Raw genomic sequence first — 27,984 nt, 5'->3', positions numbered from 1 at the left:
TAGATTTAATCAAATCAGTATTTCCACAGTAAGAATTGCAGTTTAGCTTCTATGAAAATAATCTCGATATGAGTGGAAGAAATCATTTTCAGTAGGAAACTCAAAAATGGACAGAACAGAGATTCAGAAAATCTGTATTTTATTTAGCAAAAATTTATAAATATAAAATTCTTGTATTTGTGTGGCTCTGAACTCAAAGTGAAAACATCCTGATATGAGTTAAGTGCTCCAGTGTTGGTGAGGAATGAATAAATAATTAAAGTCTTTATGACAAAAAGGACATGAATTTTTTACAAAGGAATCAACAGTATTTCTGCTTAATGAATGAAAAACCGAGAAAGGCTGAGAGGAAATTACAAAACAACAGTGAGCAGCAGAAGTTCCAGTCGCAGGTCTTAGAATCACGACGAAGGTTTAGGTGAACTTCCTGATGAAGCGCAGTTTGAGGTACGCGATGGTGAGGAAGCAGATGGTCATGATGCCCAGAGCCAGGTGGTTCTGCCAGAAGCCCCAGAGGGAATAGTCCACACCCTGCTCCCACAGAAAATACTCCCCAGTGCAACTAGAAACAAACCACAAAGGCTCCTGAGTAACCAGACAACTAACCAGGTCACTGGATGCTACTTTAACCTGTTAGCACACAAATTAACTGTCTATCTAACTGTCTGTCTAACTGCAACTAACACACATTTGATGATATCTGAATTAACAAGACACTAATTCAAGAGATGAAGAACTGATTCCAGATCTCTGCTGACTTGATGAAGACTCTTAACTTTTGGTTTTCTGTGCCAGTCGCTCAGTTTGTTAAATAGTTACTAAAGTGAGGAAGTTAGTAGTGGGTTATTTAATTCATAGATAAAACATGGCTCTTTCAGTCCTCTGACAGTTGGTTAGAGGGAGCGTTTAGTGTGTGACTTATAGAGTGAGCTGGTCTGAATGACTGTTGGTTTTGTACTTCAATGAAAGCTAAGATGGTTAGGTTATTAGTTAGTGAACTGTTTAGCTAGTTTCTCTCTTCATTTAGTTGGTTGTTGGCACAGAAATATGAAACCAACTATCTGTCTAATAACTAACTTGCTCAGCTTTTACCCAAGTATGAAGCCAACTATCTAACTGACCAGCTCACCCTCAAAGTTAACAACTAAAATACTAACTGGTTTACATTTTAGACAACCGATTAACCAATTAACTAAAATACTTGAGTTTAAATCAACTATTTAATGTATTATCAATACTACCTTTTTAGAAAAATAATATGAAAATAAAAGATTAATAACCACCATTAACTTAGGTATCTAAGTTCATGTGCCAAATATATCATCTAACTATTGATTAGACTCACCATATTGACCACAGGGTGGCACCATCACTGTTACGTTATTAGAATCCGTCATTAGTATCTATGTTTGTTTAATGTGTGTTTCTTACTTGGCTGTGCTGTCTGACCCCTGGCAGAAGTTCTGTCCAGTGAACTCGTTGATCTGCAGAGCCTGAAGAGAAGCACACAAATATAAGTTCCAGAAATCATCGCATACAGTGTAGGAGAAAACAAAAATGTGTGAAAACTTCCTTGACTGCTTCTATTGTTCTAACCACAAAAGGATTTTCCAACTAGTTGATTACAGATGCAAGAACCTGGATTAAACTACTTACCGTGTAGCCATATCTTGGTATACTCAAGTATTTTAACCAAGCGAGCCAGCTGACGATGGAGGGAAGATTCACCAGCAAACCTGCAAAGATCTGCAGAGAAGGAGAGACAGAGAACATACTGCTACCACAGCCTGCAATGTGGGGCGTTTAGGGAACATCGGTAAATTCTAGAGTCTGTCTATAGGAAGATGCTCTGGAAGTGATGTGTTTTGCCTGTGACGAGATGTTAAGAGTGATCAAATAAGAAAGAGTGAAGTGAAGAAGTCAATCTGGAGCCCTGAGATGTGGAAGATTATGATGGAAATCAAGATGATCCTCCTTTTTAACCTGAAAATGACCTTTACTTGCGCCTGTTTTCCCAGTTTGTTACCATGAAATGAACAAATGAATAAAAACAGTTGCTAATCGTCTGTTAAACAAAAACCAGTAAGGCAACAGAAGCTGCAGAAACGCTGACGTTTCTGAGCTCATGTTTGCTGGTGTCTCACCATCATGAAGACGCAGGCGATAGTCATGAAGATGTTGGCGATGGCGACCACCGTCTGGTCGGCGGAGATGGCCAGAGCCATGGATGTGGCCGTGTAGGAAACCAGAACAACGGAGAACATGAAGAGGAAGAAAGCCTCGGCTGTGGCCTTAAAACCTGCAAAACAGCACGTTGGAATATGAAGGCTCAGACTCTAGAGTACTATGAAGTATGGAGAATCACTTTGATCATTTAAATATCAAGGCGAAAGCTCTACAGTATTATTAATTATAGAGATTAGACTATTTTCAATCAGTGAATTAATTAATTATTGAGCCTGACTTGACTAATTTAAATATTCAGGCTAAGACTTTACAGTATTAACAATTATATACAGTAACCGGAATAATATAAACATTAAAACTTAGATGCTGCTTTATTATTATAGAGATTAACCTGACGAACTTAAATAACAGAATCAAAAATATTATTAATTCTGGAGATTAACGACACTACTTTTAATATTCAGGCTAAGACCGTACAGTATTATTAAGTGTGGAGATCAACTTGACTAATGAACCCTCCTGTTGTCCTCATTTACAGGCAGCAAAAAATATTGTTTGCTTGTCTGAAAAAATCCAAAGATTCAGCCAAAAAGAATTCCCCAAATTTCTGAAAATTTGCAAACCTTCAGGAAGAAAATTTCGATAATTTCTTAAAAGTTTCCCAACGAATTTTGCTGGATTTTGGTAGATTTTTTTTCTGAATGTTCATAAAGAAACACTGTTTTTAACATTTCTTTTTTTTTTCCACCAAAAAATGTTCAAAAATTTCCCAAAAAACGTTGAAAATGTGGAAGTTTTCACTGTGAAAACTTTTTTTTTTTTTTTTACATTTTCAAACTTTAAAACTGGTCAATTTGATCCGCAGGACGACACGTGGGCTAAAACACTAGGTAGTGTCTACAGATACGGACCCATACGGATACAGCACTTTGCATTTCCCAGACAGATACGGACCCATACGCGAGTCTCGCAAGTCAAGAAGCTGCTAACCACTGCAAACTGTTGAAAGGTAAGCAAAGGTTAAGGTTAGGGTTAGTGTTAGGGTCAGGTTTAGGGTCCGTACCTGTAGTACCGATGCTACGGGTCCGTACCGCTAGCGTCTACCGGGAGTCACGTGACCAGATCTCGCGTATCTGATTGGCAAATGGCAAGTGCCGTATCCGTAGTCCACAGGCTACGGGTACGGGTCCGTACCTCTAGCAACAACCAAAACATTAAGGCTGAGACCCAACTGTATCATTAATTATAAAGATTAACCTGACTAATTTTGAACTGAAGTTACGACTACAAAAATATACACGATGACTCAAAACATCCAAGGTTTCCCTGGAGGCCCTGTGTGCTATTTTTCTCGTGGTAAACTGAGCGTAATGAGCTTCTCCACTCACCGATCATGAAATACGCCACGCAGCTGAAGACGACGCCGGGGATGGTCCTCAGTGTAATGATGTCGGACAGGATCTTGGACAGAAAATAGACGGACACCCTGTAGTAGCCGCTGATGTACTCATGACTGCAGAGAGGTGAAGAAAAACAGCCACAGTGTCGACTGTGAGTGAATTTACTTCTACTTGGATCATATTTATTGTTATTTCTGCCACTACCTGGTAATGTTGGAATTAACTCAGCTGTTCTACTCTTAATAGGAAATCTTACTTTTTTAAATTTGTAAATTTAAAGTCAGCTGTAACCCTCTAAACTAGAAGCAGTTTGTCTATGTTTGATGGTCCTGGCATAAAAAGAGTAACATGGAAGTTACATGTCTTTGATTATTCATTTCACAAAATTTAAGTTTTACTGCAAAAAAACAACAATAAAAAAACAAACTGTGGCCCTGCATTTAATATTTTACAGTATTTTAATACCGCAGTGTTTAAAACTAGCTTCCATGCTTGTCTTCTCTTTACTCTGTGTAAATGCTGCTGCAGTTTAGCCGAAAAATCTCAGAATTTTTGGTTGTTGATCACAACTGAAGAGCTTTTTGGTTGCTCCAAGGAGAACAGAGTTTTTGTTTTCTGCTGAATCTGGTTTGTGCAAGTGTTTAATTTCTGCCAAATCTTTTAAATGAGACATGTAAATAAAGTGATTTTGATGCAATAGCACAATTTGAAGCTTAGATTTGAGGAATTTTTCCAACAAAATTGTAATTTGCGATCATAAAAAGTGCAATTTTGTCTTTTTTTTTTAAAAAAAAAAGCAAAGTGCATAGTTGCAGTGTATTAATTCACCTTTTTTTGCATTTGATTGTTTAGCTTTAGGTTTTAAATAATCAAATGGTTTTAATTTCATTGTGACACAACATGAGGATGTGTACTACGATGTATTTCACTGCTGTCCTGTAGGGGGCAGCAATGAACTACGATGTTGCGACTTTATTTTTACGTTGAAAGAGTTACAGTATAATTTGGGAAACATCTTCACTTTATCTGTGTAACTGATGTGAAAACTTTGATATTTGCCCCCAAGTAATTGTGAGTCGGGACTTTTTCTTATCACAGGATTTCAAAATAAGGGTAATTCCAGTGAAGCGTCAACCAATCGTATGCTTTTGTTTCACCATTTCCACCATTTGTCTCTGGCAGAAGTCTCCTATTTTGTCTTAAAAAATGCAAGAAAAACTGAGCATGGTCGTGTTAAGTTTTTCTTCTTTTTCCAGTGTGGCCAGAGCAATGTCCTGAGACAATCAACGCTGAAATTCTCTTTATATTAAACATGTAAAACATGCTTGGAGGCATCTCAACAAGGTTCTGTGTAGCAGTCCTTCTTAATTTTGACACCAACATTTTCATTCGTACTGAAAATATACTGGTTTTAAACTAGCTATTGGCATTCTTGATAAGTATCAATAGATATTGGCACTGCACTGAAAAAAAAAAACGTTGGTTGACACTTATTATTAAATTAGTTCTCTGAAGTTTGGTTTGTGTGTCAAACCCACGTGAAGAGTTTCCTCTCTGAGATGAAGAGTTCGGCAGACGACAGGGAGCTGAAACACTGATTCACCGTCACGAAGAAGAGAGCACCGAACCTGAAAACATAGTGAAAGATCTGATATAACACCAGAATAAAACAATTTACCCTAAAAACATGACAGGATTTCTGCAGCTGGAACCGTTATTGGAAGGGTCGCTCTGCTTCGATTCACTGAACGTTTCACACTTGTCCAGCTTCAGTTTGACAGATTGTTTTTTTTTTTTTTTAAAGTGGTTGATTATTGATTGAGTTGACCATGTGTCAAATCTTTGGTCAAAATTACCAGTAGTTCTTGAGGTAAATATTCTTAACTCTCCTGTTGTCTTCATTTACGGGCACCAAAAATATTGTTTCCTTGTCTGAAAAACATCCAAAAATTCAGCAAAAAAATTCCCTAAATTTCTGAAAATTTGCAAAACCTTCAGGAAGAAAATTCTAATAATTCCTTAAAAGTTTCCCTTAAGACATTTAAAAAAAAAAATCCCCTAAATTTAGCAAGAAGATTCTTGTAAATATTTTTCAAAAAAATGAGCAAAAATCTTCCAAAAAAAATCCTAAAAATGTCTAAAGTGATTAGATATATATCAGTAAAACTTCTATTATCTTTAAGAACATTCACAAAAAAAATCAACCAAAATCCAACAAAATTCACTTCTTTTTTCCACCAAAAAATGTTCAAAGGGTTAAAGAAGGTGGGGTTGTGTGGATTTCTGCGTCATTTTCTTCGCAGAGCGTTGTTTAAAGTGCCGTAATGTGAGCAATAATGTAGCTAAAATCGTAAAATTTTGCAGGTTCATTGATATTTATAAATGATCTTCAACAGTGCTTTGACAGAACAATACAAACCGGGGACATGATGGTGCAAATTTGGTCAAAAAAGTTGAAAATTTCAATATTCCACCAGCCAGAAAACCTTTATTTTTCACCCTAAGAGGCTGATTTTGTTCCATTTTTTTTGTTTTTGCATTTATGGCCAATATTAGGATGATTACTGAGCTGGTATGATGGTGAAACCACTCCAAAAGTGGTCTCAAATGGAAGAGTAGTACAATATTGTCAGTAAAATCATGGTTTTCCAACTCGTAGGGCTTCAAACAATTTTATGAAAAGTCTTACCATCAGCAAACACCTAACTGCCAGCAAAATTTTAGTGAATTGAACTGGAATGACCCGGCAGTATTACGATTATTTCTCCTCCTGTTAGATCTCCTAGCATGCCACAGTTAGCTGCTACTGCTGACCCAGAGAAGAACAAATCACCTGTTCTGCACTCCACTTTTATCCATCTTGGCGTCGAAGAAAATGGCGCCTATGACCAGAGCGAGGAAGAGCGTCACCGCTATCTGAACGGAGAGAAAACACAGCAGTGAGCAGCTGTGGAGTCAGTCAGTGATAAAAAACCAGAGACGAGTTTGTTCGATGCCCCAACCTGAGCCACGGAGGTCTGAGGGTTGAGCATGAGGTTGCGAAACGTTCTCTTGAGAACCCATCTGAACTGCGTCAGGAAGCTGGTGTTGTAGGTGATGGTTCTGGTGCGATGAGATTTGGTGGTTGGCTTTCCCTCAATGATCCTTTCTGAGACGCAGAAGGTGGCAACACTTTAAATTTGCACAATTTGTCGAAAATGCCAAGAGTTTTGTTGCGTTACCTGTGAAGTTACAACTCTTTGCAGTCATATGGTGTCTCTTGGTGGTTTGTTCTGCATGTCTTTGTGTTCATTTAGTGTCTCTCACTGGTCAATATGCTTCTTTTGCTGGTTGTTTTGACCTCTTTGTGGATGCTCTGTGTCTTTTGTGGCCATTTCCATTTTCTTCTGGTTGTTTTTGCATCTCTTTGTGATTCTTTTGTGCCTCTTTGTGTTCATTTAATTTCTCCCTGTAGCCATTTTACATCTCTTTGTGGCTATTTTTGCATTTCTTTGAGGTTGTTTTGTGTTTCTGAGGTCGTTTTCTGTCTCTCTGTGGTTATTTTGTGTGATTGTGTGTTCATTTATCACCTCTTTCTGGTTATTTGGCCTCTCCCTGTGGTTGTTTTACATGATTTTGCAGTCGTTTAGTGTCTCTTTGGAGTAATTTTGCATCTAATTATGGCCTTTTTTTGCATATCTTTATGATCGTTTGTGGTTGTTTTGGTTTTGTTTGCAGTCGCTTTGCACCTAAACATGCTATTTTTTTCCATCTCTGTCTGGGTTTTGATTCTCTGTGGTCACTTTGCATCTTTTTGAGGACATTGTGTGTCTCTTTATAGTCTGGGTTTAGATTCTGACTTTTGTCCAGCACTTATTGCTTTTCATTCCTGATATTTCGGGAGATTGAAAATCTCACCTTGTAGTTGAACATCTTTAGCTGATGTTCCCATTATGGCTCTGAACCCTCATTATTTCCTCAAGCCACAACTGTATAAAAACCTCTCGTTGGGAGGCATTTTACTCAGCTCCTTGAAAGGTAAATTTAAAATGCAGATGCATCAAATTAAAGTAGCATGAGGTGCTTTTGTTTAAGGAACCTACTAACATTCTTTGAGGTGTATTTGATAGTGGTATTCATTTTATCCATCTTCATGTCTAAAGCAGTCTCAGACACCTCAGTGCACATGAAAACATTCTTGTACTTACCCAGCTCTGCTTTGGTCTGTTTGTAGTAGGAGCAGTTTCGATACTCCTCCACCAGTTTGTCCTCGATTCCTCGTCTGGACAACGATATGGAGTCTGGATCTAGTTCTGGATCTGGATCTGGACAAACAAAAAAGCATTCAAAACAAAACCAGATCTAAATTTAGCTACAATACAGAAATTACTGCTGGGTTGGGGACCAGAAAATGGAGGGTTTTGCCTCATTTGTTGCATGTTTATTTGTTGTGTTTTTCACCCGCTTTGGATCAGGACTACACATCATGTCAGTTACAGCAGCTCAGAACTGAACATTGTCCAATTTTTTTCACAGTCCAAAGCTAACTTCACTTTACTCTGTAGAATTTCCTCAGAGTCTGACCTGCAGCGCCCCCTGGTGTGATTGTTTCCATAAGAAACTGTTGCTTATTAAACTAAAGTCTCAATCTTATCATGCAGCTCTCAGAATTCTTAGTTCTTCAACCTGCAATATCTTCCTTCATGTTTGGAGTATGAAAACTAGTTGTGCATTCTCATGATTAGCAACACAAAGCAAAACTAAAAATACTAAAATGGCAGCTGAAAAACTTTATTCTTAGTGCAATCACACTTTTTTTGGTGGCTATGGTACAACTAGCAGAGTTGTGAGAGTTTTTGACAATTTTTGTTTGAATGACTGCCTGTATGAAATTTTGACACCAAGAAAAAAAAACACTCATAATGAAAAAACTACCAAAAAAAACCCTCAAAAAACAATGCAAGTTACAAAACTAACATTTTTTGGACAGCTTCTCCATAGCACAATGGTTAAAATAGCTGAAAGTGGTAGTGATAGCACCACCACATGCTGAGATACAACCCAACCAATATGACACAATGTCTTGAATATCTCTGCAACCTTTAGGCATAAAGAACGCCGGTGTCTGGTGGTGACCGATTTAGGAGGTGATGCTCAAGACAATGACATAAGCTCTGTTTTTGACTAACATACTTTTGACCTCATGACATTTCTTCACCAAACCTGACAGGTAACATGTTTTGAAGGCCCCGAACATTGCCCCTCTGTTTAGTTGTAGCTATCGTGTCTTGTTGTTCCATGATTAGCTCACCAGGTTTTGTGGGCATGGTTGGATACTTCAGTATATTAATTTACTTTGACTGAAATGTAGACTTAAATGTAGGATTTTTACTTCTGACTATTTCATGACTTTGGTTAACCTTGCCAGCAAGTTGATTTCTCGCGATATTTGTGAGTTCACAAATCTCTCAAGAAACCATCTTGCTCCACTCCCGCCTTCACTTTTCGTACAGAACCAAGTTGGTTCGGGCCAATCACGCAGCAGTATTCGTGTGTGGGGCGGGATAATGTGCGGGATATCCGGGTGTGACGACAACACCAAGCGCCAGTAGATCAAAACAAACATGGCAACGGAGGACAACGATCGCAGTGTTTCCCCTGGGTTGAAATGGCTGTGAGGCGGTGGGGTGTAGGCAAGGGTCAACTTTTGGGGGCGTGTGTGCGTGCGTGTTTTGTCCCGGGCAGACGAGCGGCGGCAGGTGTTAGCTGACCAGCTAGCGGAGGAGACCGGGGGAGAGCAGCCGGCGGACCTGCACAGTTAAAAATGACAGCTCCGGTGGCTTGGTGCTTTCCGTTTGTTTGTTTTTTGGGCGCGGACCAGTGAGGCGGCAATTTCGGCAAAATTGTAGTGAGGCGGTGGCCTATACCAGCGAGGCGGCCCGCCTCGTCGGTCATATAGGAGGGGAAACACTGCGATTGTGTAGATGCTGCTATTAAGTCAGTTTTACTTTGACCACACCATAGCACCTGCGCACAACCCGATGACGACATATTAAAGTTTGCCGCGACTGGCTAAAAACAAACCTGTCAGAGGCGGGACATACTGTTGCATTGTCCAATCCGTGCCTCTTTCCTCCGAACGGATTTACATGGAGCGGTCCCAGATTGATATTGTGGAGTACTATCAAGTACTACACAATTAGTAATCTGGCTATTGCCAGGTTAGACTTTGGTGTCAGGAAAAGCAGAACTTTCACTGACTGTCAGCAAATGAACACAGAAGGTGACACATGTGAGGCCTATTCTGGATATATACTGAAAACATCCACTGTGAATGAGGCTGCACATCTCTAACATTCAAAGTGGGAATGTTGTCTGACTGGAAACGGTTGTGTTTACTTGAACACAGCATGCCAGAACAGGGTACGGCAAACTTAAACTGATGAAGATCTCACTGACAAAAACAATGACACAGCTGTTTTACAGCCACAAGCTTTGCTCAAGTTCAAACTGGAAGAACGATGGCTCATACATGCATACAGAAGCCACCATATAAAGTGAAAACCACAGATTTAAGTCTGCACTGAAGGCTACAATGTTAGCTTGAATGAGATCAACACTGAAGATGCTCCCTTCTCTTCAACAGAGTCCAGGTCTGATGGTAGATTCCTGCCTCCTCCCCTTTCACAGATCTGCCAGCTGAGGGATTGATGTCATCACAATGCTGCAAAGTATAAAAACTGACAAATCCAACTGCTGCAAATCAGTGTGCAAAGGAGGAAGGAAAACAACTTGGGTTTGGCCTCCTGTGTGATGCTTTAATTTTCTATGAAGGAAGTAAAGAAAAACTGCAGATGAAATGGCGCAGAGAGGAAATCAGTCAAACTCACAAAAACTCTCTTGTCCGATCTGTCTGGATCTACTCAGGGATCCGGTGACTACTTCCTGTGGACACAGCTACTGCATGAACTGCATTAAAACACACTGGGATGGACAGGAGGGCAGGAGAACCTACAGCTGCCCTGAATGCAGGAAGACTTTCACACCGAGGCCTGTCCTGAGTAAAAACATCATGCTGGCAGGGATGGTGGAGGAGCTGAAGAAGACTGAACTCCAAGCTGCTGCTGCTAGTCACTGCTATGCTGGACCTGAAGATGTGGCCTGTGACGTCTGCACTGGTGGGAGGAAGAGGAAGTCCATCAAGTCCTGTTTAGGTTGTGTGACGTCTTATTGTGAGCAGCACCTCCAACCTCATTATGACTCGCCTCCGTTGAAGAAACACAAGCTCGTGGAGCCCTCCAAGAACCTCCAGGAGAACATCTGCTCTCGTCATGATGAGGTGATGAAGATTTTCTGTCGCACCGATCAGCAGTCTCTCTGTTACCTCTGCACAATGGATGAACATAAAGGCCATGAAACAGTCTCAGCTGCAGCAGAAAGGACGGAGAAGCAGAAGGAGCTTGAAGTGAGTCGACAAAACATCCAGCAGAGAATCCAGGACGGAGAGAAAGATGTGAAGCTGCTCCAACAGGAACTGAAGAACATCAATGGCTCTGCTGATAGAATAGTGGAGGACAGTGAGAAGATGTTCGCCGAGATGATCCGTCTCATCCAGAAAAGAAGCCGTGATGTGAAGCAGCAGATCAGATCCCAGCAGGAGACCGAAGCGAGTCGAGTCAGAGAGCTTCAGGAGAAGCTGGAGCAGGAGATCAGTGATCTGAAGACGAAAGATGCTGAGCTGAAGCAGCTCTCAGATACACAAGACCACAACCAGTTTCTACACAACTACCCATCAGTGTCGGCACTCAGTGAGTCCACACACTCATCCAGCACCAACATCCATCCTCGGAGATACTTTGAGAAGGTGACAGCAGCTGTGACAGAGAGTAGAGATAAACTACAGGACATTCTGAGGGTCACATGGACAAACATCTCCCTGACAACCACTGACACAGATGTTTTCCTGTCAAATTCTCAGCCAGAACCAAAGACCAGAGCTGGATTCTTAAAATATTCACGAAAAATCACACTGGATCCAAACACCCCACACAGATGGCTGTTATTATCGGAAGGAAACACAAAAGTAACAGGAATGAAAAAACCTCAGTCTTATTCTGATCATCCGGACAGATTCACTGGATGCTGGCAGGTTCTGGGTAAAGAGAGTCTGACTGGGTGTTGTTACTGGGAGGTGGAGTGGAGCGGGAGAGCAGCTGATGTAGCAGTCGCATACAAGAACACCAGCAGGGAAGGATGCTCAGATGATAGTTGATTTGGATTAAATGACAAATCTTGGGCTCTGCGCTGTCACAAAAACGGCCATACGTTTTGGTACAACAAAATCAGAACTCCCGTCTCAGGCCCTCCTTCCTCCAGAATAGGAGTTTATCTGGATCACAGTGCAGGTATTCTGTCTTTCTACAGCGTCTCTGGAACCATGACACTCCTCCACAGAGTCCAGACCACATTCACTCAGCCGATACATGCTGGACTTTACCTTTGGGACATGGACGACACTGTTAAGTTCATTAAACTCAAATAGAGTTCTTCAAGGAACAGCTGGTTAAAATGTGTTTCAGTTTCCAGCTGATCTTCTGTCAGTCGCACTCTATGAACGGTACTTAAAACCTTCTCGTCTGTTGTTTTGTTGATGCTGCAGTTTGTCCCTCCAGTGTCTGTCATCACGGCTTTTATTCCCCTTGTCCACATGAAAATGTAAACTTCTCTGTGCTCCAGAGTGTTTGTATATTGGTGATTCTCTTCCACTTTTTGGGCCTTTGCAAAGAAATTGGCATGCCTTCTTGTATCACATATACATAAAACTATTTACGCTGAATGGTTTGGCATAACAAATGTTGCTTAAACTGCTGTACAGATGAGGTCATGCATACTGTACCGATTGTGGTGATTATCGATTGGTCAGTACTTTATTGTATGTAACCGATATTGTGAGTCGAACACACTGACTGTGTGGATGAAATTAATCTGGGTTTGAAATCACTGAACAAGCTTTAATTGATTTAATGTGGGAACAAACTAAAGCTTCACGTGATCAATAAAGCTGTTGTTTGTCACAAAACTACTTGTCTATAACTGCATTCTGGTGCCAAATATTAAAAAAGGATGTAAAGAATTATTTTAATGTGAAGTGTGCAGATGCAAGTAACACTGTTTTCAAACAGCATCATTCAGGATGAAAAATATAGAGCTAGATGTTGCATTTCCCAGTTTGACCTGATGGTGGTGCTGTTCTACTGTTTATTCTATGTGTTTTCTATTGGCTGGAGTTTGATGGCAGCAAGAAGAACTTGAGTAACTATTTAAAAGTAAAATAGGAAAATGGACAAAATATGTCCAGTTAATGTCCCAAGAGAAGTCAGAACTGATTATGAATTTCATACAGTTCTTCATCTGCCTCAACTCTGCAGCTATAAACCCACAAGTAGTTTTTTTTTTTTTTTAGATCTCCCAAACTCTTTGGAAACCTTTAAAAGAGGAGTAGCGACTTGACGCAGCTGATTAGAGCTGATGGAGGCTCTAAAAGTCTTTAGTCTTTTCAGAATCAGTTTAGAGCTGAGAAACTCCTACATAAACAAACTCTGTCCATCCACATTCAACCACAATAACCAGATTACACTAACCAAGAAAATGTGACTAATTATTATCATTATGTGATTCTAATTACGAGGGGTTTGGTTGGTGTCACCTTATGAGAAGTTACAGCAATATAAGACAGTAAAATACAAAATATATAATCTGGTCTGACTTCATCCAGGAAGTACAAATGGAATTTTTCTGACAGTGTTTGCAAAATCTCCCTCAATCTAATCACAATACTTGACTCATAAAAGAAATAATATATGCATTTGAGAGTTAGTGCATCACTAGTAACCCTCCAGTGACAATGAAATTAAACTCGCTACGTTCCATAGACAGTGGTTACTATAGAGTGGTATTTCCACTTTTACTTCTGGTCCAACAACAAACTCACCGTCTTTGTCCGCATTGCTGAGAGCGACGGCCGTCGAGTCTCCATTGATGACGTCCAGGAAGAAGTCAGCAGGGTTGTTGTGGGGCTCACAGGTGTATCCTGGGAAATAGTTTCCCAGCAGAGTTAGAAATTCCATCGTGTTGCATCATATGGGGTTAAAGCTGAGCTCACGTTCTTACCGATGTCTGAGAAATACTCCAGTGCACTCTGTGCAGGGCCGTGGTAAACCTGATCATTTTATTTACAGAGAAAACAGAAGTAGTATTAACACCTTGTATTGCCAGAAGTTACTGTGATGACATTCTGAACAAAAATTAAGTTAGAAATAGTATTTTAAAAGGCAGCAAGGGTGAGGGACCTGTTTGCCGTTGACTAGCAGGGTGAGGCTGTCGAACAGGCGGTAGATGCTGTATCGAGGCTGGTGGATGGAGAGGATGATGGTGCGACCGTGGTTCCCCATTCTGCAGATATGTAACCAAACCAACATGGATTTAACTTAAAACCAAAACGCTGAAGGTCCAATATTGTGACATGTCGTAAAAAAAATTCACAAGTTGAACATGTTCCCAGAAGGTGTCTCTCAGTTCAAAGCACCACAAAAATGGTTGATTTCACGATGACCGTTTAACTCCTGGATTTAGTCCTTTCTGAAAGTTTCAATGTATGGAGCTTTAAATGCAGCAGAGATGCTGTTGTCCCCTGAAATGAAAGGTGGGTAACATTTCAGCTCCATTTCAGTCACTGTTTCCTATTGGCTCTGTTGTCTGACAACAGAAACGGTAAAAAAAAAAAAAAAAGTGCAGAGTGCAGGAGAGAAGCTAACAGATGTGTTTAAGCTGTACTGATGTACAACATGAAAACACATTAATCCACCCAGGCCATGTTCACTGATTTGAGTTAAAGTTTCCACCTTCTCTGAATGTTCCCTCAGTCCTATGGTTTCCTCAGACCTCTGACCTTTAGATGTAGCATCAAAGCTAATGTTAGCCTCATTAACCACACAAAGTGCTAATACAAAGGATTTTTGATCGTTGTGATGACATTTCCATCAAACATAACGGTCCTCCACTCTGTGATCTGTTCCCAAGATGCTGGGAGTGCATGGAGATTGTTGTGTTCACTCTTACAGCCAGCAGCAGAACATTTGGGAAGTTTTGCTTGTGGCTTAAATGTTTTACAGTTAGTAGAGCAATGACTGACTGAAAGTTGAAGAGGACTTGTGTGTTGTTTTATTGTGCTGTTTTCTTGCCCTTCTCTAGATTTAAACGCCTACAGCTGCCTGTTCTGCCTGTTGTTCTGTGCACAGCTAGTAGCTTCCATTGTGATTTACCGTCCCACTGGCCATCTGGATTTGTTCATCTTCAGATTCAACAGTGTGCATTGTTTGTGCTCACCTCTTGAGCAGCAGCAGCACAGAGTTGGCCGTGCTGGCGTCGAGGCCGGTGGTGGGTTCGTCCAGGAAGAGGACGGACGGGTCGATGATCAGCTCCATGCCAATGTTTGTCCTCTTTCTCTCACCGCCGGAAATCCCACGAATCAGCTGAGTACCCACCTGCACAAAAACACACATACTGCTATGCTTCTATTTGGTCTTTATTTTTGCTTTACTCCATGTGTCTTTCTTTTTTTCTTCCTTTGTTACATCCTCGTTGTCTTTTTTCACTTCTTTTAACTCACTCTTTGAGCCTTTTTTACTGCTCTGTCTATTGTAGTTGCTCATCTTTCTGTATTTTTTGTCTCACTTTCAGTCTGATCGTTATTTTTTTGTTCTTTGCTTTTATGATTTCATGTTTGTTGCTTTTTCTTTAAATATCTTTTTACCACTCATGTTCACACTCGGGTTTGTCGCCGTTCTTTCTTTCTTTCTCCCTCCTCACCCTGGAGTCGGCCACTCGGCCCAGTCCCAGCTCCTGGATCAGTCTGTCCACCCTCTGCTTCTTCTCCCTTTGACTGATGGTTGGCGGGAGACGCAGCGCTGCAGAGAAGGTCAGGTTTTCTCTCACGGTCAGGGTTCCCATCACCACGTCGTCCTGCAGACAGAAAACAAGCATTTTTACTTCATTTTCTGCTGATGTGACTGATGTAACGCTACAACAGGAGCTCTTTCCAGGAAACTCTGCATCGTAAGTCTGCCTTCCTGCCTCTTTTACCCACCTGCACCACGTAGCCAGACAAACACTTGAAGTTTGGAGGCTGAGGAGCTCCGTCGATCAGAACCTCCCCTGAAAGACCTGCAGGGTCCTTCCTGGCTGCCAAAATATCCAAGAAACTGAAAGAAAAAAACAAAGCTGGCTCAGACTAGAGGTGGGTAATGAACTATTGCTTTAATGAAGACCCGAGGGTAAATTTACTCTGGGCGGGGGGGCAGATTTAGTGATTTGGAGGCTGTAGAAAAGTTTAACTGAATTTAGGTGTTAGTGCTAGAAGAAGTGTTTTCTTAACTAAGACTATTAATATCGCACTGTAAGAAAACTGTCAATGAAGAATAGAATTGAGATTAATTTGTTTTTTCATGCAAAGTGAATGAGAATTGTGTTTTCTAATTTTCAGCTTGTGTTTTTTGATCTCTGGACAGGTGCTGGAGCTGAAATGTAGAAAAGATTTCCTCAAATTATCTTCTCTTGTGCTGGTTCAACAGCATCGACTAGAGAATTAGCGCCACCAGCTGTTGATCTCACAGAACACAACAGATGAAAAACAACACTAATTCAGAGTTTTGTGCTGCAATCTTCTGGAAATTTAAGTTTAAATTTGTGGTAAACTTGAACCTGACAAATGCTTGGAGAGCTCTTTGTTTACGACAACACTCACGATGATTTGCCGCTTCCTGTCGCTCCCATGATGGCGTTCAGACCCGGCTTCATGATCCCACTGAAACAGAGCAAAAACGCTTTAAAGATGTGAAGGATGTTCACATGAATGAAGTTTTTATTTCAGTTCGGACAAAGTCTTTCCTTTTACAGTGTATCAAACTATGGAATAACACAAGTGGGAAAAAAGTGTTCTGCTTTTCTAACAGACTTTATTCCAAACATTATTTTTTATAATATGTTGTTGTGCTTTCTGTGGCGCATCTAAAGTGTAAGTTGTTTATCCAAGCTAGTTGAGGGAATTCAGTTCATTCAGCAGAAGAAAATTACCAACATAGTGCCCCTGGGATAAAATTTCTGCCATCTTTTTTCCAACTAAGCAGCAGTCTTTAACCCTCTGAACCATAAAACCTGCTGTTGGGTTTGAAAGACATGTTATCTTTTTAAAAAATGGCTAAAATGACATAATTTATCAGAGTCAGAAACTGGACAGCTAGAAATAATTGTGGGATTTCTTGAAGTATGTTCTGCTGGGAATCTTAACCAAATGTAAACTTACAATTGTGATTTCACTTAAAAATTATTATGTAAATGTTAAACAAAAAATTTCTGCGCCACTCTGTGCAGCTGGAAAGCCACTACTGACTCAGTTGTGACCAACAATCATTAGACAAAAACTCAGGGACTTCTTGAATTAACTGTGTTTTGTTTTTCCACAGAGCAGATGCAACAAAAACTAATTAAAAATATAAACAGTAAAATGTCTACAAATGTTGAGCCAAACTTGTTTCCCAGCATTGGTAACATAAGTGCCCAGTAAACTAACTAGTTATGTGAGCTTATTTCTTCTTTTAACTCCAACTGCTATTACAAGTTTTGGATATTTAACTTTCGTTTATTAGTTTTCAAAAGTAAAACTGAAAAGTTTACAGTTTTGACCATTTTCCCTGAGTAGTGAATGTTTATTTAACTTATGTTTGTACGGCTTCCGCTTAAAAAAAAGGAAAGAACTGGAAGGATGTTGCTGAGGATAAAACCAAGAATTACAGAAAAGTTGCTGCTGCTTTTGAGTTGAGTTTTGAGCTCACTGGTTTTCCACAGAGGATAGGTCAACAGCAGCTAAAATACAAACACTTTATAGAAAACAACAATTGACTCCTGTTTGGGTTTTGCTTCAAAATTCTGTCTATATATAATAACTTATCAAACTACCGCAATTTATGGGGAAATAAAAGGCGCTGTCATTGTTACTGGGTAACATGTTGCAATAATTTGGTTTAATGATTAGAGAGGTCACATAAGGACATAAAGGCCTGGATGACCTCTTACTTTCTAAATTTAAATTCAGACACAATCGAGGTCATTATATTGTACTGTCCTAAACACCTTAGAAACACTTTACAACAAAAGCACGTCAAGCTCCTGCTACTGATATGGATCATGTTTTTAACTGAATTTTTTTTACCGCTGGTTTCTTGAGGCACTTTAGGTGGAATTTTCAGTTCAAAAGAGACATTTTAAGTCATTCTGGATAGATTTAAGTTATTGTGAACATATTCTAAATCATTATAAAGACGTTTTGAGTCACTTTGGATATTTCTTAATCGTTTTGGAGTCATTTTTAAGAAGTTTTGAGTCATTTTGAAAACATTTTGAGCTATTTTGGACAAGTTTTGTATTTTGAACAGAGTAGCGTGAAAAAGCTTTGTAGAGTTTGTAAAAATGCTATTAGTTTAATACCTGTTGTCACATGTTGATTTACATTTTTCTATAATTAAGACAGAAGGAATCAATTTCACAGTTTTTTTTCTCCATGATTAATGCGATTTTAACTGTGTCCTAATACACAGAAGACATTTCTGAGTTCTCTCTGCTTCTTCATGGTTGTTCTGTTTCCATAAAGGTGCAGGACTTTATATTGCAGTGAAAAATGAGCCCACAGTGAGTCAACATGAAACCGGAGCAATAGCAAAAGGAAGGAAAAAATCTATAATATTTTGCATTATTTCACCTTATAAGATGCAAATATTTTCCTATTTTCTGACTGCGATGGTTACTGGAGGCATTTTTATTCTAACTGCACTGTTATTCTCATTATTAATAGAATTTTTGTGCTTTTGGGGAGATTAAACAAACAAGAAATCGTGTGTACATGTGTGAGCTTTGAGAGGTGCTTACTTTTTCTGCTTTTATTGTTTTCTTACTAAAGTGATGCAGCAGTTTCAGTTCTGGGTTTGTCAGAGGTAAATGTGGTAAACTACCTCTGACCTGTCAACTTCTTTTTGTGGAAGAGAAACTGCTTTTTCCTCAGTTTCAGCCAGTTGTACGTTCAACGACAGTTTGTGCGGTTGTTTTGCAACAGTTTGAGTCATGTATTAACGTTTTTGCGGGAAAAAAACAGAGGAAGTTCAAAGTCTGTCAGGTCATTTACTCAGCAAATGTGGCACGCTGCTGTCATGAAGCTGCAGTGTTTGTCCTTCTGTTTGATTCTGTCTTTGCTTTCATTTTCACTCATCTTCATTGAAAAAAAAAGGTTTTTCTTTCAAAATAAGGACATTTCGAGGTGACTCTAAACTTTTGTATGGTAGACTATATTTTACAAAAAATGGAAAAAGGTTTAATCAACATGTACAACATTTGTACGAGTATTAGCGCCCACAGGTGTTGCTAATACTGGGATTTTTTTTAAAAATATTTACGTTTTTACAGCCTCTACCAACTCTTTCCCTCTACTCTGCACATCATCTGTATCAGCTCTTTCACCATGCTGAATGTATCTCCCAACAACTTGCTCCTCTGCATATTTTTGAGCCATACTGCGTTTATTTTATTAATCCCGTGTGTTTTGTTTAAATTCATTCACATCTCCTCCCTGAATGTTGTGACTGTGACACAGCAGAGTGAGTCATGGTTTCTCAGTTGTGCAATTTTTAAAATGAGGCATGTGGAATAAAGTGATTTTTATGAAATATCACAAATTTGAAGCGTAGGTTTGCTCATTTCCTGTTCTTGATGAGTTCGAGGACTGTCGGAAAGTTGGAAATCCGGCGATTCTTGCTGTTTACAGTTTCTGGTTCTGATAAATGTTTTGTGATAAATAGTTAAATGGTTGTTCTTTACCTCTGATGTTCAACAGTAGAGAGAAATGGAGGTTTCACAGTGAGCAACCAAACATTCAGTCTTTCTGTGAAACTTTGGAGAAGCTTTCGTAGATTCTGATAAAACTGAAGGGGATAACTTCCCGCTATAAAACGTGTGTCAGGTCATTAGTCAGCAGATCTCTGTTTAGCAAGTTTGAATCATCTTGTGGTTTGACTCGGGAAGATGACTTCCTCAGTCAGTCAGGTCATTGATTCAGCAGAAAACATGACGCTGCGGTTTATTTTCAGCAATGAAAACATGACACTGCAGTTTATTTTTAGTGATGAAAACATGACGCTGCAGTTTCCCAGAGGAAAATTTTACTGCTCAAAGCTTGCTCTTCTACAACTCAGGAGACAAATTTGAGATTCTCATGTCAGCCTCATTTTAGTTTCTGTTTTGTCTAAAGGTTTCTCATATGTTTCTCCTAAAATTCACTAGGAGAAATAGGTGAGACAGGATAATTAGAGGGAGTCATACTTGAGACTTGTGGGAGATACCTTGCTAATCTCAATACAGTGTGTTTAATGGCTCCTTTATTTCTCCTCTGGAAAAGAAAATGAACAATAGTGGAGCTCCTACAGAGCAATATGTGAGACTCACTCACAGCTCCACATGAGCATGACAGACTCGGAATCGAACCCCGGTCTTCTGGGTGTGAGACAGCCACTCTACCCACTGAGCTATACCACCCTATGCATATATTAATCATCACACACACACACACCTTATAAATGCTGCAACAAATAAGAAGTTGCCAGGATACAGCCTAAACATCTTGAGGCACTTATAATAATATATGGTGACTTCAATCATGTCACCCTCTCCTCCCACTTGACTGGATTTATCATTCTAAACAACACGGATCATCCACTCATAATATCGTGATGGGCCTCTCTCTGGACTGCAGGACGGAAAGATATAGAAGATCTTTGTACCCACAGCGATCAGGCTTTATAATTCTATAGCAAATAGCAGATGAGCTGACAGACAAATGAATTTCCCTTTTGGGATGAATAAAGTAATCTGAATCTTTATTAATTAATTTAAAAAAATATCATGTGGATTACAATAAAGTCAACATGATAGATGATTAAAAACAACCAAAACATTGACCTGAGTCTGAGAATTCAGTGAGCGCTTGTGGAGATCTCTTCATTTGTTCTCTCTGAGCTTAGTATGAGATGCATGAACTGAAGCTGGGATGAGAACAGATTGAGTTCTTAGAGAGAGCTCTCTGATTTCTCAGCCTGAGATCACAAAGAGACACAAAAGTTGAGAAACTCTGAGAATTATATGAGAGCTTGCTGAGATCTCTTCTGAAACTTTAAAGGAGACTAAACTGAGATTTAGTGCATCTTATTGCTCAGGAGAAAAAAATGAGACACAGGAGAAATAAGCCTTAGTCTCAGTTTGGTGTCACACAGATCTCAAAGTTGTCTAGGAGAAGTAAATGAAACATTTTTGAGATCTCTTTTTGAATTTTCTTTTCCTCTGGGTTATTTTTAGCGATGAAAACATGACGCTACAGCTTTGTTTCAACTCCTCCATGACAGAAGCTTTTCCTTGTGTCCTTCTGCATCTGCTCTTCTCAGTTCTTGTCATCTATTTACATTTTTCTTCCCATGTTGTCCTTTTTTCTCCACTTCTTTCTTTTCATCTTTTCTTTCACATCTATTTCTTTCCATTTTTATTTTTTCCATTCTTTCATGTCTTTTCTCTCCCATTACCGCTCCAGTTTTTCTTTTTTGTCTTATATTTCTCCATCTTTTCCCCTCTTCCTTCTTTTCCTCGGCATGCCTTTATTTCTTCCCCATCTTTCTGTCATCGGACCCTTTCTTCTTCCTTTCTTTTCCCAGTTCTAATTGTCTCTCGGTATGCTGGTGTAAAAAATGTCAGATTGCACATTTAATATTTGGAGACAATGAATCAGCTTTGAAAAACGACCACCATGTCAAACATCGTGCTCATTTTAAAGTAAAACGTGGAAATCTATACATTTTTTAGAGGCTCAGTCAGCCCCACCATCTCATAGTTAACTCCTCAAATCAAATGTTTAACATCCAGCCTCCTTTTTCTACATTTTATTGCAACTTCATCACGTGTAGACAAGCTTTAAAGTCACACTGCATCATATTGCTAAGTCTGTATACTGTTTCTAGCAGGACCAAAAAAAAAAAAAAAAAAAGGTGGCAGTCTTCCCATTCCCAGAGCTCTGTTCACCAACAAGGTCAAACTATGACTATGACTCCATGAAATTGGAATTTTTGATTTAAGTTCACTAGAAAGGCAGGATAAAGCCTCCTTACTGGCATCATATTGGCACAAAGGAACAATGTAAGCAGTAAAATATGGAATCTCTGTCTCATACAGTTTAGTCATGATCGTCCCACAATAAAACAACCTGTTTGTGACCTTCACTGACTATAAACTTTTGTCTGAATGCAGTTTTATCCAAATGTTTGAGTAACAACTGGATGCAGAGAAGCTTTATGCACAATAAAAGATAGTTAAAGCACATTATAAAAAGCTGTCAGGACATGATGCAGGCTTCATTCTCACGTGAACAGATAAACTGTCCCTACCTTCAAGTTTGTCAATGATTACACATGCTGTACAATAAAATACCAGAGATACCAGTTCCTGTAAACCGAAACACATGCTGCACTTTGGCCGACTGCAGTTTTCATAACATATATACATAATAACGGACTTTGACGCGTTTCATAAGAGAGTACAATAAAAGACTTTGCTTGCTGTCACGTGCTGGTGTTTGAGATGCACGGGAGAAGACATGAGCTCTGACAGCAACGGAGAAGAGTGGGTTTTTTTTTACAATAACTGACTTTACAGCTTGTTGATTTGTCAGATTCACCAGAAAAAAACATCTTTAAATCATCTGCATTTCCATATTTACCCTCTGAAATGCCAAAATGATACTATGTATGAGAAACAAGCAACAATGTTGAACATGTTGATTTGAGGTTTTTTCCATTTTTGTAAAACAAATTATCAGTGACATTTATGATTTATGGAATTATAAGTGTGTCATCCTGCAAAAGAAAATGCTTTCAGTTCAATGGTTTACCAAAATAAAAGTATAGAATTAATTTCAATCAATGTAGCACAACTACTTTTTGATCATTTTACACTGGCATTAATCGGTGGCACTAAATAGCTTTGCATTTGGTATGTGGCCAAGGAATTTTTACCTCATGATAGCACTTTATGAATAATCTGAAAAAGGACATGAATATCTTTGGTAATTTCATTGCAATCCATTGAGCATTTCTTGAGACATTTCACTCAACTCCTCACATGTCAACCTTAAAACTGTGCTAGTGTAAAATCAAAAAGTCACCAAAGTTGCAAAGATTCATCCTCTGGGATCCACAACTGTCTAGAGCAGATTTTGTCCTAATTCATTGTTGACAGATTTGAGTTTGGGCCAAAGCGGTGGACCAGTGCCAACATGTCCATGTGCAGACGCTTCTTCATCTTCAGGTTCCTAGAATCCAACAGTTTTTCTGTGAATTAAACACTCTGAACTTTCTCACTAAACCAAAACCTATTGAGGCAGTTGAGCATCCTGCTGCTGTGCCTGTTTGTTAGTTTAAGCCCACAGTCATTGTCTTCTGTATGCGCAGTAGGAGTCCGAGTTTCTCGACAAAGCAAACTTCCTTCCTTTGCCTCCAAACATGTGGGGGTGTTTGATCCAAGGGGGCCTTGATCGCGTCACGTTTGCCTGCCAGGTGGGCCGCTGTCGGCACGTAGACACACAATCGCACAATAACTGCACACACGTGGTAGATCGTGCAGCGTCGGTTTACCAAACTCATTGCTCGAGGCTTGAATAACGCCGTAGTGTCTTTTTGTTAAGGGAGCGGAGGCTTCTGGACTATTAAAAATGAGATTCTGCGTAAAATGCAGTTTATGTCAATCGTATCGTCAGTATGCAAAATTTAAAAAAACACTGAGCAAATTTGTTGCACTGAGACTAACTTTGGTGAACTTTGAGATGCACATGTGCACCTCTGGCCAACTACAGAAACAGTGAAGCTGAGAAAGAAGGGTTTAAAAAGCTTTATGGCTGCACCGAGTGGTCATTAAACCTGGGCCATAAAACAATAACCATATAGAAGTAAAAACATGTTTGCTAGTTTCATTTATATGTAATTCTAGAAGCAAGTTTGGTTGCATAAACAACCGCCAAGCAGGTCCCGCCCTGCCTCGTAATGGCCAATCACATCCCTCATAATGGAGCATGGCTTAAGGTTATGCTTACTTTAGGGTGTGGTACGGATTCCTTCGGACATTTTAAACTTGTCTGCCTTTCAACATTAAACTGCAGTTTGCCACTGGTTATCAATGTTTAGTGGAGCACTGAGCCATAGTTTTAGACACAGCCTCGTACTCACTTGAGGTCGATGAGGATGTCTTTGCTCGTCCCCTTCTTCATGCAAAAGCAGCCTCCTCCCTGCTTCACCTTGTAGTGAATATTGTGGAAGCTGACAGTGGCGCCACGTCGACTCGAGTCTGCACGCTGAGAAACAGTTAATTCACCTCAAAGCCAGGATCACACAGACATATTTCGGGCATCTGTAATGCTAGTATCTTGTGAGAAAGGTACCTGGCGTTTGGAGACTCCATTCATCTCGGTCTCGATCGTCACCTTGCTGTTCGACATTGCTCACCCTCTTTCCTCCTGAATGCAGAACCCTGAATGAACATTTTATAGTTACCAACATGAACGAGGAAAATCTTATCATTTCAAGCTAACTCAGATTCCTCTTTGAGGCCCAGCAACTCCAATATTGAAAGCGCCAAATATTTTGTTTACCACATACACGGTGTAAAAAGCAATACATTTTCTAAAAAGGACAAAATACTCTGTTGTGCCTTTGGATCTGAAAAACAATGCCCATTTGTGGTTGTAAAGTTGCTGATCTCTCAAAAATCCAAGTAGGTGTTTTTTTTTCTTTTGCCTTTGTTTTATTTTTCGTCACTGTAGGCAAATTTTTCAAAGCAATATAAAGTCTCACACCTCTATGGAAACAGCACAACCATGGTTAACAATAGAACTCAAGAATGTCTCCTGCGTTATATTACAAAACTATTATGTCATTCATGATTTAAAAATTGCTTTGGTTACTTTAAAAAAATGGAAAACCTACGATGAACATGTACAGCATTGTTCCAGATGACCACAGAGGTCACCCAGAATGGAAAAATGCGTAGATTTTTTATTTCCAAACTTGTATACTATCTACTCTCTGTGAACACTGCCTGCAGTTATGTAATTTCCCTTCAGGGATTAATAAAGTTAATATTGCATTTATTGTTCAGCTGAATCCTCACTTAAATTTCAGGAGATGATTGTTGGTCAAAACTGAGTCACTCATGGTTCTCTGGAACTTTTTATTGCTTTTTAAGTGAAATTTCATGACTACACATGATTAACTTAGAGTTAATGTTTAAACTGCAAGCGCAAAACAAATTGACCTTGATGAAAGTGTAAGCTTTGGATTTCTTCGTGTTTCTTGATGGAGCTGAAAGTTGCATTCATTAGATCAAGGACCATCAAAGTTTACAATGTGGAGATAAATTGTGTAACTTTGGTGATTTTTTTTAATAAAGATAACATGCCTTTCAAAGTCACTAGCAGGGTGAAGGAATGAACTGTAATTACCTGAAATGTCATCTAGCTGCAACTACAAATAAGAAGCCTGAATAAAACCAAATATGGCAAGTAATAGCAGATGTGTCAGCTAGAAGAGTCAGTCTTAATATTTTGCCAAACCAGAATCAGATGAAATCATTTTTGGGGGGTTTGGAGTCCAATAAATTGTGTAACAAATTCATATTACTCTAAAACATCTGAGGATTGTATTGACCACTGTTGCAAATCAAATTGCCCGCATTTGGACAATAAATACTTTATAATCTAATTCTCATCTAATCTAGCCATTGACTGGGTATAAAAGTTGGATATCGCCTCTGAAGTCTCCTATTAGTTTGTGACTACTGTTTTGAGATTTGGATTATGACTGTTTCCCTCTTGGTTTTTTAAACCCAATGTGACAAGAACCAGAGAACATACAGCGCCGTGCAAAAACATTTGCCACCCTACAGAAATCTTTTATTTTTACATGTTTCTCAGACTGAAATGTTCCAGGTCATCAAACTAAAACTTATATTTATTGAATATTATACAGAGATAACCCACAAAACGCAAAATGGTGATTTTTAAAGAATTATTGAAAACCTATATTGCCCCTGTAGAAAAGTAATTACCCTCTTGAACCTAATAAGTGCAGTCCAATGTTTGTTATAGCTTGTGATCAGTCTTTTACATCGCCATGAAGGAATTCTGACAGACTCTTCTCTGCAGAATACTTATAATTCGGCTACATTAGCTGATTTTTGAGCTGTCCTTTGAAAGTCTTGCCACAGCATCTCAATTGCATTCAAGACTTTGACTGGACCACTCTAAAACTTCAACCGTGTTCTTTTTGAGCCACTCAGACCTGGACTTGCTTGTGTGCTTTGGGCCATTGTCATGCTGCATAAACCATTTGTGTTTAGCTTTTGGTCATGGACTGATTGTGGATATTCTCCAGGAGGATTTTTTGACACAGAGCAGAATTCTTGGCTTCATCAATTATGACATTTTCAGGTAAAGCCGCCCCCAAAAACATCACACTGCCACCACTATGCATTCACTGCTGGCATAATGTTCTTCTTGTGGAATGTAGTATTATAGTATTAGCTTAACGGGTCCCATGTCTTCCAAAAAGTTCCACCTTTGACTAATCAGTCTACAGCACTGCCAAAACTGGCCCGTCAGGAATAATATCTGGCCCGCCAGATGATTTTGAAAATTTGATTTATTTTTTCAATGTTTGAGATTATTAAAAATGAAGAATCGATCGCACCCATATATCATATTTCCACCCGCTGGCTCCAGGAGCTACTGCTAGTTCAAAAAAACAGTTTGCGTTTCCACTGGCACGGAGCCAAGCCAGTCCGTCACCCTCGCGTGGTCGGCTGCTGCCGCACTACTGGTCGGACACGGTTGTACCAGCCAGATTTCACAGAGCAACAGTGTGTGCAAAACGTGTGTGTCTCGGGAGTCATTTTTAATACATCTGTGATCAGAATTGAGACGTGTGTCCCAAGCAGCGGCGATCAGCTGTAGAAGCTCCGCTGCTCCAGGTATCACCCCACCTCGCGGCATCGGAGCACCCCCCCTGCAGGTTGGCTCGCTGTTCGATTGTTTACACAAATTTTGGCCCAAAGCCACATCTAATTGCCGACCCCTGGTCTACAGGATGTTATCCTAAAAGTGTTGAGGATCATCCAGCTATTTTTGTTTGCTAATGCTGGATGAACCATTATGGTTGTCTTGATGAGTAGTGGTTTGTACCTTGCAACTCTCCCATGGGTGCCATTTTCATTGTGGAACCATGTAGACTGACCTTATCTGAGGCGATTGAGTCCTACAGTTCTTTTGAATTTAGTCTAGGTTCTTTTGTGACCTCCTGAATGAGATGTCCATTTTCTCACATAATTCTTTAGCCACCTGAGTTAGCTTGCTCAGCTAATTAGATTACCCTGCTGCATAGCAACCAAGCCAATTGCTTACACAGACTAAGTGCATCCTTCTTATTGATTAATCACATTATTTTGGCCATCAATGTAAAAACTGCGCTATCTATCATCATCCAACTGTTTATGTGCCTTCAAATAAACATTGCAAAAGTGATTTCTGTAACCGTTTGGTTTAATTTGATTTGGTTCAAGCACAAAAACTACTTGATTAGATTTCAGGAGAGCTCACTCACATGGGTAAAACTGTCAAAACATAATCAAGACACAACATGTGATCAAGTAACTAACACTTGTACATCTGCCAGCAAGAGTTTTAAGCTTTGACTGCTTGCTTGAAAATTAGCTGATGTGCAAACAGAGGCTCAGTTAGCTGAAAATCACATTAAAATGCTGTATTGGCACAATCAGCAGGACTTAACAGCCTGCAATGCTGATGATCATGAAACTGAAGCCAAGTCAGTACGACTCAGAAGCAGCTAACGCTCATTTCCCCTTTTCTGCTACACAAGAAATCCTGTTCAGTAAAAATTAAAGCTCTAAAGTGACTCTACGTAACCCTAATGTAGATTAATCTCAACCAGAGCAAGATCAATACTGAAAAAACACCTGAAACACTAAAAAATAAATAGATCTTCTCCCACCTGATGATGTCAGATAATCCAGTAAAAGCAGCAGCTCACGGACATCCAAACCACAGGACGCTGAGCAGGAAAATGCAGGGAGTCACTCTGTAGAGATCAATGACTTTGACAGTGAGGGGAGCAGTTTGCTTAGTGTTCATTGTGCGTGGTAAGCCCAGTTTTATGACTGAAGGCGAGATAAGAGAAGTGACAGGAAAGGCTGTGCCGACTTTCAGTCCTCCTTA

General features: G+C 39.6%; 1 protein-coding gene and 1 pseudogene across 1 annotated transcript; one reads left to right on the top strand and one right to left on the bottom strand.

Annotated features, from left to right (window-relative positions):
* Positions 1-122: 122 nt before the first annotated feature.
* On the bottom strand, positions 123-27,903 carry LOC110949523 (broad substrate specificity ATP-binding cassette transporter ABCG2-like). Its single transcript, XM_022191634.2, has 19 exons — positions 27,761-27,903; positions 24,139-24,227; positions 23,927-24,051; positions 16,369-16,428; positions 15,712-15,826; positions 15,435-15,587; positions 14,952-15,109; positions 13,916-14,018; positions 13,737-13,785; positions 13,558-13,656; positions 7,775-7,891; positions 6,590-6,735; positions 6,421-6,503; positions 5,126-5,215; positions 3,576-3,700; positions 2,145-2,299; positions 1,657-1,746; positions 1,432-1,493; positions 123-562 (listed from the first exon to the last, which is right to left on the bottom strand). The coding sequence occupies exons 2-19, from the start codon at positions 24,193-24,195 to the stop codon at positions 415-417; spliced, it is 1,935 nt and encodes a 644-aa protein (XP_022047326.2). The 5' UTR covers positions 24,196-24,227; positions 27,761-27,903; the 3' UTR covers positions 123-414.
* On the top strand, positions 10,101-13,551 carry LOC110949524 (tripartite motif-containing protein 16-like; annotated as a pseudogene).
* Positions 27,904-27,984: the final 81 nt, after the last annotated feature.

The sequence above is a fragment of the Acanthochromis polyacanthus genome, chromosome 23, assembly GCF_021347895.1.
Source record: "Acanthochromis polyacanthus isolate Apoly-LR-REF ecotype Palm Island chromosome 23, KAUST_Apoly_ChrSc, whole genome shotgun sequence".
NCBI lineage: Eukaryota > Metazoa > Chordata > Actinopteri > Pomacentridae > Acanthochromis > Acanthochromis polyacanthus.
This window is presented reverse-complemented; position numbering and strand designations above follow the sequence as displayed.

Excerpts from the sequence above, each read along its gene's own strand:
- LOC110949523 (XM_022191634.2), bottom strand. The coding sequence starts at position 24,195 with ATGTCGAACAGCAAGGTGACGATCGAGACCGAGATGAATGGAGTCTCC. Across the intron at positions 13,786-13,915 it reads TGCTAGTCAACGGCAAACAG|GTTTACCACGGCCCTGCACA; the intron begins GTCCCTCACCCT and ends TAAAATGATCAG. Across the intron at positions 3,701-5,125 it reads TCAGAGAGGAAACTCTTCAC|TCATGAGTACATCAGCGGCT; the intron begins GTGGGTTTGACA and ends ACCTCTCTGCAG.